Source organism: Scyliorhinus torazame, chromosome 17 (genome assembly GCF_047496885.1).
Source record: "Scyliorhinus torazame isolate Kashiwa2021f chromosome 17, sScyTor2.1, whole genome shotgun sequence".
Lineage (NCBI taxonomy): Eukaryota > Metazoa > Chordata > Chondrichthyes > Carcharhiniformes > Scyliorhinidae > Scyliorhinus > Scyliorhinus torazame.
This window is the reverse complement of record NC_092723.1, coordinates 136,798,232-136,812,098: the sequence shown is the minus strand read 5'-3', so window position 1 is coordinate 136,812,098 and position 13,867 is coordinate 136,798,232. Positions and strand designations below refer to the sequence as shown.

Below are 13,867 nucleotides of genomic sequence, written 5' to 3'. Positions count from 1 at the left end.
ACCAGAGATCCGAACACATACAGACTAGACATCCCCAGACCAGAGATCTCAACATACACAGACCAGAGATCCGAACACATACAGACTAGACATCCCCAGACCAGAGACACCTAGATATACAACAAGAGATACTTTCCTGATCTCAACATATACACATCAAAGACCCCAAAATATATACATCAGAGACACTGGATATAAGGACCAGAGATCCCAAGATATTAAACCCCAAGATGTACAGACACCAGAGATGTCAACATATACAGATCATAAATCCAAGATATACAGAACAGACCTCAAGATTTACAGATCAGAAATATCAACATATACAGATCAGAGACTCCAGGAGAATATCGATCAGAGACACAACATATATAGATTATACACCCAAGATAGATTAAATAAAAGCCTCAAAATATCCAGATCAGGCAGTCCAAGGTATGCCACCAGACCTCAAGATATACAGACAAATCAACGGATCCTTAGAAATACAAAAATCTCAACCATATATAGACTAAAATTCCCAAGATATACAAACCCAAAGTTATACACTCCAGAAACAGCAAAATGTACAAACTAAAGACTTCAGAAATTCAGACGAGATATACCAAGAATTACAGAACAGATACTCCAACAAGTACAGATTTCAGACCGTAACAAAGCCAGTTGAGGGATCCATTAAAATATAGCATACACTTCTCAACATATAGACTACAAACCTCAACATATACAGATCTGACACCTCAACATATACTGACCAGAGACCAAAAATATATAGAAAAATCAATGTATACAGACCAGAGACACCAAAAATATGTAGACCAGAGAACAGAACATGCACAGGCTACAAAAACCCACGGTATACTGATGAAACTTCTCAAGATATACACACCAGAAATCTCAACACATATATATCAGAGATCTGAACATACACAGACTAGACAACCCAAGATATACAGACCAAAGAATCCAATATACACAGTCCAGACACCCCAAGAAATACAGATGAGAGACAGTAAGATATACATACCTGAGATCTCAACATGTAAAGATCAAAGATCCCAAGAGACACAGACCATGGAAGTTCAACATATACAACATAGCCTAATATACATACAAGACCCAAGATTTACAGACCAGGGACCCCTAAGTGGACCAGAGAACTCAATATTTTCAGACCACCAACTTCAAGATATACAGAACAAAGAACCCAGGATATAAAGACCAGAGATCTCAACATACACAGACCAGAGATATCGAGAAATACACTCTAGAGTCACCTAAACCAGACAGAAAGAGATATATACCCAAGATCTCAACAGATATAACACAGAGATCCCAAAGGTATGAACACCAGAGATCCAAGATATCCAGACCAGAGACCCAAAAATACAGACCAGAAACATCAACATATACAGATAGCAGCCCCCCCCCCAATTTATATACACCAGAGAATTCAATATATACAGACCACACCCCCAAGGTGACCATGACCTATATAGATCAGTGGAATCAAGATAGATTAAAAGCTTCAGGGTATGCAAACAAGACAACCTAAAAAAAACCACCAGACTTCAAGATACATCCATATATACAGATCAAAGATCTCAAGATATACAGACCAGAGATCTCAACATGTACACACACCAGTGACCCCAAGACAGGCCTGACACCAAGATAAACGGACCAGAGACCCCAAGACATACACACCAGACACTGCACAAATTACAGGCCTAAGATTTCAACATATATAGACCAGAGGCATCAACATCACAGAGCCCTAGAAATACAGACCAGGACTCACAACATGTACAGCCACAGACCCCTAGATATATAGACCAATGATCTGAACATATAGACCCAAAACGGGCCAAGAGCTCTACATATATAGATTGCAAGACCCAACATATACAGACCAAGGATATCAACATAAAGAGACCAGAGAGATATATAGAGCAGACACTTCAACATATATAGTGCAGGATCATCAACATATATATACACCAGTGACCTCAACATATACAAACCAGAAATCCCCCAATGTACAGACCACAGGTCTCAACATATACATATCAGTGACATCACACAAACAAAATCTCTCTCAACAAATACGGACCACAATTCTAAAGAAATACAGGTTAGACCAGATCAGAGACTGCAAGAAATATAGACTAGAGGCTTCAACATACACAGATCAAGACCTGAACATGTACAGACCAGAAATTCCACTTCCAAAATACAGACTGGAGCAAGTGTTCCTCTGCAGTATCCATGAAAAGAAGGGATATTCATTCACGGTGTACTAGATTAAAAGGGGCATTGATGCATTGCTTCCTAAGAGGAGACAGTTAGTTATTACATGGTGCACTTCCACCTCTTCTCACACTCTTAGATGAGACATTGATAAATATGAGAGATAAAAGAAAGCATTTAAAATTCAAGATTGTTAAGAGGGGCATTCTTTTAGTGAACTTAGGTATGGTGATGTCCCTTACTGAGTAAGGAATGTAATTTGTTCTGTGTATTCTGGATAGCAAGTGGGATTCCTGGAGTGCATGCTGGGCATATAAGGATATAAACACAGAATAATGCATGTTGTGTCATGAAAAATTATTTATACTGTAGACATTAGTTAACAGTATATCCTGAGGGGGAGACTGTCAAATAGTGCAGATCAGGTAATATTATACCATTGGTGCCATTTGCACTAATTAATAACACAAACTAAATAATAAGAAATAACTAATACTGCATACACTTGAGAAACAGAAAATGGCCCATAATATACACAAAGTGACAATGCAAAGTACAGGAAATGCTTAATAATGTACATATGGTGTAATGAGAAACTATTAATACTGCATACACAAAATAATAGGGAAAATTGTGATAACATGCTCACAGTAATGATGCAAACTGAACAGGAAAGGATTAATACTGCATACAGGAAACTGTATGTACTGAATAACAATACAAAATGAGTAACAGAAAATAATATTGTACATGAGCAACAGGAAATTATTTTTGAAGTACCACAGACAGCAACACTGCAAATGGGCATCAGAAAATAATATTGTATAAAGCGGTAAAAAAAATGATTGATAACATACATATTGAGCAAAATTCAGTATAACATAAATTAATACTGTACATGAGTACAAGAAAAAATGATAATGTACGTATTAATAATACAAACTGAGTAACAAGATGTAATTGATACCATATATACGGTGTTAAATCAGGGTGAGGACATATTGTTACATTTGTGTTATATTTGTTAAAGTCTGGGTGAGGTAATTGAGGGTGTGGTAAGTTATTAAGGATGTTTACATCAATCAGACGTAAGTTATGTTTGTGTCAGTGTATTTTATATTTGAGTGATATCAGTGAGGGATGGTGTTACACAATTTAGGGTGTAGTCTTCATTGCTATGTCTATGAGAGTTTTCATGTTAATAAAGGAGTGCGTCATATATTCACTAGAACATTATGAAAGGGTTTTGAAAGGGTAAATAGTGACAGATTGCGTTGAGTTCATAATAAAGGCACAGATAATGGTTATCATTAGAAGAATGAAGACGGAAGTTTGAATAAACCTTTTCACAGAGAATGCTATTAGAGCACAGATTGATTTACCATAAGTGACCATTGAAAGGGAATTTGATATGTATTTGAAAAGGAAGGATACAGGAGGATAATGGAAAGGACAGGGAAATGAAATTAGAGTAAATGGCCCCAGTTGATGAACTCGTACTGGTACAGGTGGGATCACTGAATGGATTCTTCCAGCGCGGTAAATTCTGCAATGCAATGTAATACTTTGCATTATATGTATTAAATTTAATCAATTTTAATAACGCATGTGTACAGATGACTGCCTGCAAATTCTCATGGTCCAGAAAGGACCTCATTAGTTAAAGCATCTCCACTCAGTCGAAACTGCATTAGGCATTGGAGCCTATACTGCATTTGACATTGTTCTTTTGTGAGGTCCAGTTAGTTATGTCCATTGAGTAGATCCACCATCTGGAGTAGCTGTGCATCCTCTGCGCCTGGACTCTGGCATCACTGTCTCTTCAATGTCCCACTGTGTCCTTGTTACGAGGATAAAGGTCCATTGAAATATTCAGTGCTCTGTTCCAACTCTGGAATCTAGCCTTCCTTCAGAAGGCTATATTTTTCATGTCTGGAACGATCTGCCTGGACTGTATGCAGAACAATACTTTTCACTATATAAATCTAAATCTTATTCTCACTGTGAATAGGGAACTACTTGATAATCCCACGCCGAGCTAACATGCATGAGTTTAAGAGGAAATAGACTTTTAGAATGTTCTTTTAGCTCGGCATTCCATTCCTGGGTGAACCTTTACAATCACAGTATGCCTGAGTGTGCAAGACTTGATTGAAGTAGAGAAACTCACAAAAGGAAACATGTTCTTGATAAGTTTCTAACTTTTTTATGTTCTTTACCCATCTCTACCTCTTTAAACAAAGCTCTACCCTTACCTATCACACTGTTAAATTCTACGCTTCTTTATCCGTCTCTTTACCACTCTTCCCTTCCATCTCTATCCCTTCATGTGTTCCCCTCTCTATCTCATTCTCTACATTTTCTGCAGCATTGTCTACTTTCTCAACCACCACTCTACTGCTTACTCACCTGGTTATTAATCTTCACTGACAACATGATGTAACCCCAATCATTTCAGACTGCGCGGACGGACGGGAGCAAAAATATTTTTTAAATAGCGGCACATCACCATGAGGCTGTTTCTTTAGCGACTCCTTTACTAGGATGTTGGCGTCTACTGGAAACTAGGGGCGGCACGGTGGCTCAGTGATTAGCCGAGGACCCGGGTTCGATTCCGGCCCGGGGTCTTTGTCCATGTGGAGTTTGCACATTCTCCCCGTGTAGGGCCAACCCAAAGATATGCAGGGTATGTTGATTGGCCACGCTAAATTGCCCCTTTATTGGGAAAAAAGTGGGCACTTTAAATTTAAAAAAACGTGTACTAGAAACCAGAAACCAATGAAACGGTGCACACCGGGTAAAGGGTGTAATTTGTGTTGTGTATTCTCGATTGTCAGAGGTATTCCAAGCAGACTTCTGGTTGCGGCTATGCGGAGCTAAGCCGCACGATTTGGCAGCTCACGCTACTACGGACTTTCGGGCTCATTGGAGGAGCCCCAACGGAACTTTTTTGACGACAACACGTGGGGAAGTGAAGAGAGAAGTCCCCCTCCAACTTTTATGGACCGGACCAGAAGTGCAACGGCCAACAAAGCGGCATTGGAGCAGCGGGAGAAGCGAGGGAAAAAAACAAAATGGCGGCGGCCGGGGACAAAGCGGAGTGCGGGCCGGAGCTGCAGGAATTCATCAAGCGCTGCTTCGAGGAGCTGCGCAAGGAGATGCTGGCGCCTATGCTGGCGGCAATTGAAAGACTAGGGATAACCCAGAAGGCCCACGAGGTGAAGATCCAGGAGGTACAGAAAAGAGTGAGTGAGAATGAGGATGAACTCTTGGGCTTGGTGGTGAGAGTGGAGCGGCACGAGGCGCGACACAAGAAGTGGGCGGGAAGACTCGAAGACCTGGAGAACAGGTCGAGGAGAAATAATCTGCGGATCCTGGGTCCTGAAATGGGCCAAGAAGGAGCGAAGCAGGATGTGGGGCAATGCAGAGACCCGAATATACCCGGACTGGAGCACGGAGGTTGCAAAGCGGAGAGCGGGTTTCAACCGGGCCAAAGCGGTGCTGCATCGGAGTGAAATTTGGAATGCTGCAGCCAGCGCGACTGTGGGTCACATACAAGGGCCAATACTACTACTGCGAAACGCCTGAAGAGGCGTGGACCTTTATACAAACTAAAAAGTTGGACTCCAACTGAGGGTTTGTGAGGGTGGGGGGTGTTTGAGGGTTGATGTGTGATGGTTGTTGTATATAGGAGGTCAATCACGCGCAGGAAATGTTACATGGGCTGGGGGAGAGAGACAAGGCCACGACAGGAGCAGCGCCAGAGGGGGCGGGGCGGGCTTTGGAAAGCGCGGGGTTTTCCCCGTGCGCGGGAAGAAAGGCGGGAAGGGGAACAAAGGAACGTATATTGATTGGGAGACTACCACACGGGGGGGTCAAAGGCTCAGCGGGGGAAGCCGGGGTCAGCAGGTGTCAGCTGACTTACGGGAGTGATATGGGGGGAGCAAAAAAGCTAGACAGGGGTCTAGCGGGGGAGAGGGGAGGGAAAGGGGGGGGGGAAAAAGGGTTGCTGCTGCATTCGCCGAAAGGGAATGGGACACAGAAGATGTGGTCGGGACGGAGGTCCCCCGGCTGGGGGACTGGAGGGTGAGGGAGACGCGGACACGGGACTGGCCCAGAAAAGGAGATGGCTAGTCGGGGGTGGGGGGGGGGGGGGGGGGGGGGGGGGCGGGGTGAGAGCCCCTCCAATCCGGTTGATAACGTGGAACGTGAGGGCCGGTGAAGAGGGCTCGAGTGTTCGGGCGCTTGAAGGGACTGAAGGCGGACGTGGCCATGCTCCAAGAGACACACCTGAAGGTGGCGGACCAGGTCAGGTTAAGAAGGGGATGGGTAGGACAGGTATTCCACTCGGGACTGGACGCGAAGAATAGAGGGGTGGCAATTTTGGTGGGAAAGCATGTGTCATTTGAGGCTAAGACTATCGTAGTGGATAATGGAGGGAGATATGCGATGGTGAGCGGTAGGTTGCAAGGGACGTGGGTGGTGTTGGCAAATGTATACGCCCCGAACTGGGATGATGCTGGATTTATGAAGCGCATGTTGGGGCGCATTCCGGACCTGGAGGTAGGAGGCCTGATAATGGGAGGGGACTTCAATACAGTGCTGGACCCAGCACTGGACCGCTCCAGATCAAGGACGGGAAAGAGGCCAGCGGCGGCCAAGGTGCTTAGGGGGTTTATGGATCAGATGGGGAGAGTAGACCCATGGAGGTTTGCAAGACCGCAGGCCAGGGAATTTTCTTTCTTCTCCCACGTGCACAAAGCCTACTCCCAGATAGATTTTTTTGTTCTGGGCAGGGCGCTCATCCTGAGGGTGGAGGGGACGGAGTATTCGGCCATAGCCGTTTCGGACCACGCCCCGCACTGGGTGGAAATGGGGCTGGGAGAGGAGAGGGACCAACGCCCGCTGTGGCGGCTGGATGTGGGACTGCTGGCAGATGAGGTGGTGTGTGGGACGGTGAGGGGGCGTATCGAAAGGTACTTGGAGGCCAACGACAACGGAGCGGTGCGAGTGGGGGTGGTATGGGAGGTGTTGAAGGTGGTGATCAGGGGAGAGCTAATCTCCATCAGGGCTCATAGGGAGAGGACAGAGGGCATGGAAAGGGAGAGGTTAGTGGGGGAGATTTTGAGAGTGGACAGGAGATACGCAGAGGCCCCAGAGGAAAGATTACTTGGGGAAAGACGACGGCTCCAGACGGAGTTTGACCTGTTAACCACGGGGAAGGCGGAGGCACAGTGGAGGAAGGCGCAGGGGGCGACCTACGAGTACGGGGAAAAGGCTAGTCGGATGCTGGCACACCAGCTCCGTAAGAGGACGGCAGCGAGGGAAATAGGGGGAATCAAACATGGAAGGGGAGCCACAGTTCGGAGTGTAACGAAAATAAACAAGGTATTCAAGGCCTTCGATGAAGAGCTGTACAGATCCCAGCCCCCAGTGGGGGAAGGGGGGATGAGACGATTCCTAGACCAACTGAGGTTCCCGAGGGTGGAGGAGCAAGAGGTGGCTGGTTTGGGGGCACCAATTGGGTTGGAGGAGCTGAGCAAGGGTTTGGGGAGTATGCAAGCGGGGAAGGCCCCGGGGCCGGACGGGTTCCCGGTGGAGTTCTACAGAAAGTACGTAGACCTATTGGCCCCGCTACTAGAGAGGACCTTTAACGAGGCAAGAGAGGAGGGGACCTCTCTTGACAATGTCGGAAGCGACAATTTCCTTGATTCTAAAGCGGGACAAGGACCCACTGCAATGTGGATCGTACAGGCCGATTTCGCTCCTCAATGTGGACGCTAAGTTATTGGCAAAAGTGCTGGCCACGAGGATTGAGGACTGTGTCCCGGGGGTGATCCATGAGGACCAGACGGGATTCGTAAAGGGCAGGCAATTGAACACTAATGTGCGGCGGCTCTTAAACGTGATAATGATGCCATCGGAGGAGGGAGAGGCGGAGATAGTGGCGGCTATGGACGCGGAAAAGGCTTTTGACCAAGTAGAGTGGGAGTACCTCTGGGAGGTGCTGCGTAGGTTTGGGTTCGGGGGAGGGTTTATCAGCTGGGTTAAGCTCCTTTACAGAGCCACGGTGGCGAGTGTAGTGACGAACCGGCGGAGGTCGGAGTACTTTCGGCTGTACCGAGGAACGAGGCAGGGGTGCCCCCTGTCCCCCCTGTCGTTTGCATTGGCGATCGAACCCTTGGCCATGTCACTGAGGGAGTCTAATAAATGGAGGGGGGTGGTCTGAGGGGGAGAAGAGCATCGGGTGTCGCTATACGCGGATGACCTGTTGCTGTACATGGCGGACCCAATGGAGGGGATGGTGGAGGTCATGCAGACTCTAAGGGAGTTTGGGGAGTTTTCGGGCTATAAGCTCAATGTAGGGAAGAGTGAGCTCTTTGTATTACAGGCAGGGGACCAAGAAAGAGGGATAGGGGACCTACCGCTGAGGAGGGCGGCGGGGGTTTTTCGGTATCTGGGGATCCAGATAGTCAGGAGTTGGGGGGCCCTACATCAACTGAATCTGACGAGGTTGGTGGAGCAAATGGAGGAGGATTTCAAAAGATGGGACATGTTACCGCTCTCGCTGGCGGGTAGAGTGCAGTCGGTCAAAATGGTGGTCCTTCCGAGGTTTCTGTTCGTGTTTCAGTGCCTCCCCATCGTGATCACCAAGGGCTTTTTTAAGAGAATAGGTAGGAGTATTATGGGGTTTGTGTGGGCGAATAAGACCCCGAGGGTAAGGAGAGGGTTCCTGGAACGCAGTAGGGACCGAGGAGGGTTGGCGCTGCCAAACCTAGGGAGCTACTACTGGGCAGCAAATGTGGCAATGATCCGCAAGTGGGTTATGGAGGGAGAGGGGGCGGCATGGAAGAGGATGGAGATGGCGTCCTGTAAAGGAACGAGCCTGGGGGCATTGGTGACGGCACCGCTGCCGTTCTCGCCGTCAAAGTATACCACGAGCCCGGTGGTGGCGGCAACGTTAAGGATCTGGGGCCAGTGGAATCGGCACAGGGGTGCAGTGGGAGCCTCGGTGTGGTCCCCGTTCAGGGGTAACCACCAGTTTGTCCCGGGGAAGATGGACGGGGGCTTCCAGAGCTGGCATCGGGCGGGGATTAGAAGAATGGGGGACCTGTTCATTGACGGGACATTTGCGAGCCTAGGGGCACTGGAGGAGAAGTTTGAGTTACCCCCAGGAAATGCCTTTAGATATATGCAGGTGAGGGCTTTCGTGAGGCGACAGGTCAGGGAATTCCCGTTGCTCCCGGCACAAGAAATTCAAGACAGGGTGATCTCGGGTGTATGGGTCGGGGAGGGCAAGGTGTCGGCAATACACCAGGAGATGAAAGAAGAGGGGGAAGCGCTGGTAGAAGAGCTGAAGGGTAAATGGGAGGAGGAGCTGGGGGAGGAGATCGAGGAAGGTCTGTGGGCTGATGCCCTAGGCAGGGTTAATTCCTCCTCCTCGTGTGCCAGGCTCAGCCTGATACAATTTAAGGTGGTTCACAGAGCTCACTTGACAGGGGCGAGGTTGAGCAGGTTCTTTGGGGTAGAGGACAGATGTGGAAGGTGCTCAGGGAGCCCGGCGAACCATGTCCTATGTTTTGGTCATGTCCGGCACTGGAGGGGTTCTGGAGAGGAGTGGCGGGAGCAATATCTCAGGTGGTGAAAGACCGGGTCAAGCCAAGCTGGGGGCTAGCAATATTTGGAGTAGTGGACGAACCGGGAGTGCAGGAGGCGAAAGAGGCCGGCATTCTGGCCTTTGCGTCCCTAGTAGCCCGGCGAAGGATCTTGCTAATGTGGAAGGAGGCGAAGCCCCCTAGCGTGGAGGCCTGGATAAACAACATGGCTGTGTTCATAAAGCTGGAGAGGATTAAGTTCGCCTTGAGAGGGCCTGCGCAGGGGTTCTACAGGCAGAGGCAACCGTTCCTAGAATATCTCGCGGAGCGTTAGAGGAAGGTCGGTCAGCAGCAGCAGCAACCCTGTGGGGGGGACGTCTTGGGAAGGGGGGGGGGGGGTGGGAGAGGGAATGGGGGATGTGCTTGGGTGGATGGATGAGCAGGAGATAACATGAAGGGTGGGGGAAACTGGCATGTGCGGGAGAGAGCCAGTGCATAAAGCTATGTAAATATACCATTTTGCCATGTATATATCTTGCTCAGTGCGATTTCGGGTTATTTTGTTACGGGGGGGGTTATTGTTTGTAAGGGGAAAAAATTGTGTTGTTAAAAAACTTTAATAAATATATTTTTTTTAAAAAGAGGTATTCCAAGCAATGGAGAGCTCAATAGATCAGAGCCAGATGAATAGTGTGCACTTTACTCAAAGCTATCAACCATTTTGTTTAGTCCATGTGAATTATTTTTGTAAACTTGGAAAGTGTGGGTTGATGAGTGACTCAGGCTCTGTAAATCAACTCTTAACCCCCATTTCTTCTTCAAAATAATGACTACTTAATGTACCACAGTGCAGTTTCTGTTTATTCAGCAGAGTAAGGATTACTTTGGGATTGTGCAGAGAGCTGCTATCTATTTAGTGGGCTCAGGGTTACAGAGGGTTACGTGGAATTGCTGGTGGCTGGTACTTGAATGCCTACGTCTTCTCACCGGGTTATTACTTCCTCTGCTGGTTGATGTATTTTGTAATTTATACTGGAGGTTGTGGGGCAGAGGATTAAAATTGAGTAACTGTTTAAAGAGACTGAAAGCAGCGTGTCAGTGGGCTGACCTGTTTGGAGCTGATAGGACTCAGAACTTCTGATAAGCACTCAGCGTCAATGTGAGACAGATTTAATTAATTTACTTCCTGGAAAAGCCCTGTGGTACGGAAAACATCCAAACAGAAAATATAAGCGGCTGTTAAATAGGTGACTAAAGTGATGCTGAGTTTTTTTTTCTTTTGGGTGCGATTTTCTTTATTGTATATCAATACTGGAAAAATGTTTGGCACATCAACTGCAGGTGTTGTTAGCAACATACTACAGACAACAGTCATGCATCACTTTATTTCTTTTAAAGATTTCTTGCAAGGTTTCATGATCAGTTAAAACATGCCAGTGCCCTCCTGAAAAATTCACCAACACCCAGGCCAGTCCAAGCAGGTTAGGAGGGGGGAGACTGGCCTTCCAAATATCATTCAGCCCAAAGAGAGAGGAGGTTACTGCTTCACAGCAACATGGAAAAGGACACAGTCACAATCACTTCTAGAACTGAGCAGATTTTACAAACACTACTTTTGATTCGAACAAACACGTCAACCGTCAGGATTACATTATATTGGGAATAAAACATTTAGAAAGGAGTTTGTTTGACACATTTTAGAACAGCTGAGATTGACATCCTAAATCTTTTGACAAAGATTTTCCTGGTTCGAATTTTGCACATGGCCACAGACAGATTTCGCGAGAAACATCAACCAGAGGAAACTTTCACCAGCATACTTGCGATGTCATGGCAAGTCTCACTCTGCAGTAACAAAGTGTTATGGGGGGGGGGGGGGGGGGGGGGAATTACCATTGTGTTTTGCAAAAAGTCAAGTGAAAGAAAAGCCACTGGGTTGAGGCAGTTACATAGTACAGCTTTTGGCAATCAGGCAGCAAATAATTTTGCAAAACATCTTCATACATACTGAATATAAAGGGAAGCACCTGCGATATGAACTGGTCAGCAGCACCTGTCACAGCCGCTGTGTGCACTCTATCTCGCTGTGTGATGAGGTGATGGATGAAATACCGCAATCCCAACACGCTTTGAGAGATTTTGCAAAGCAAACATGACGGCACAGTTAACAGCCTCTGAACATGCTGCACAACCCAGAATAAGGGCCCCTATTCTGAAGGGGACATCTGACCCCCCTCTCTTTTACCCCCCATTCTTCCTCAGGCGCTTTTTAACATGTAACATCAGGATTTAGAAATTCCGTGTTAATAAAGGAGAACCCCTCGAACTCTGCCTGGTCAATATTCATGATGACCTCTTGGTCAGGTGGAGTTAAGACTGGTGGATGACGGGTGAAAAATCGATCGAAGTTCTCGGCGTTGCGCCCGCACTGTGGGAGGAGAAAGAAAAAGGATGATGGGATGGAGTGCCGCGGATTTCAAAATGGGTTAGTTCCGTATAAAACAAACTAATCTTGGAGGGTGATTAATGCAATGGACACAGATGTCATCAATTATTAACATCCCACCGTCCCAGAATAATACCAGTTACACTCCCATTCACACTCCGCTCGATCACAGTTGTCAAACTGACCAGTTATCATTTGTATCTTTTTTGTTTCCAAACTATAGCTGAACATAGGACCAGGAGGTGGCCTTCCAGCCCCTCAAGACTGTTCGGCCATTCAACGCCATTTACCAAACTCCATTCGCCTGAAGGTCTCACTAGTTCTGGGTGGGGACAGTGCGATGGACATTCAGTGCCTCTGTCCAGTGACCAATCTTCATTTAAGGGTAGGGCAGTGGATATTCACATTATAACTTTAGATTTATGGAACTTACCATTCAGCATTTCTGACGAAAGGTCATCGACCTGAAACATTGATGCTTATTCTCTCCATAGGTGCTGCCGGATCTGAGGATTTCCAGCATTTTCTGTTTTTATTTCAGTAGTTCAAAACTTGTGGCATGAAGTGGACAAGGGGGAAGAAGAGTAAGGGGGAGGTTAAACTCCCCAGGGAATGAACTGGGATGAGCCTTCACTGGGATTGTGTTGCTCTTCTGGGGCAGCCAGTGGAATGGCATCTCGAGGTGATATCCATGCAAAGCAGAGCGTCTCCTCTGGGAGGGAGTTGTAAAGGCAAGGTCAATTGACAAATCACATTGGATGTGGAACTGAGAAGACATGTTGTAAAATGGGAGCAGAGGAAAATGGAATAATGGAAGACAGACTCAGGTAAACAGGAGATGATCTGAACAGAGGTAGAAACACAAGGTGTCCAAGTCTGCAATGATAATCAATTTACATGTTCTATCAGCATGTATTCCACATTCCACTGTATATATGTATATATAAAAAAATTATATATATTATACATGTGTATACATATATATCCCTCAATTTCTTACATTCTTAATATAAATCTTCCACTTTTCATATATTACACTTCTTCATCCCTTAAGAGTACAAAAGCAAGGAAGTTATGTCAAACCCATATAAAACACTGGTTTGGCCAACTACATTTGTCTCTCTGGTTCATCGAACCCATCTCAATCCTGCTCTCCATAACTCAACAGCACACTCATGCTCCCCTCGAACCCAACCACTCCAATGCCCTCTTTCATAGATTTTACAGTACAGAAGGAGGCCATTCGGCCCATCGAGTCTGCACCGGCTCTTGGAAAGAGCACCCTACCAAAGGTCCACACCTTCACCCTATCCCCATAACCCAGTAACCCCATCCAACACTAAGGGCAATTTTGGACTCTTAAGGGCAATATAGCATGGCCAATCCACCTAACTTGCACATCTTTGGACTGTGGGAGGAAACCGGGGCACCCAGAGGAAACCCACGCACACACGGGGAGAATGTGCAGACTCCGCAAAGACAGTGACCCAAGCCGGGAATCGAACCTGGGACCCTGGAGCTGTGAAGCAATTGTGCTATCCACAATGCTACTGTGCTTTCTCCCTTCTAACCTAAC

The 13,867-nt window shown here is 46.7% G+C and overlaps 1 protein-coding gene across 2 annotated transcripts in view; it reads right to left on the bottom strand.

Moving 5' to 3' along the window:
* LOC140394174 (protein kinase C beta type) overlaps positions 1–13,867 on the bottom strand; it is a 531,938-nt gene that overhangs the window by 16,543 nt on the left and 501,528 nt on the right. The window contains exon 17 of one of the 2 annotated variants that reach the window (XM_072481121.1): positions 11,213–12,273. The exons of the other annotated variant lie outside the window; for it this stretch is intronic. Within the exon in view, the coding sequence (XP_072337222.1) occupies positions 12,115–12,273 (159 nt within the window). The 3' untranslated portion in view covers positions 11,213–12,114. Of the gene's footprint in view, positions 1–11,212; positions 12,274–13,867 lie in introns of those variants that run through there. 2 annotated transcript variants of the gene reach the window in all.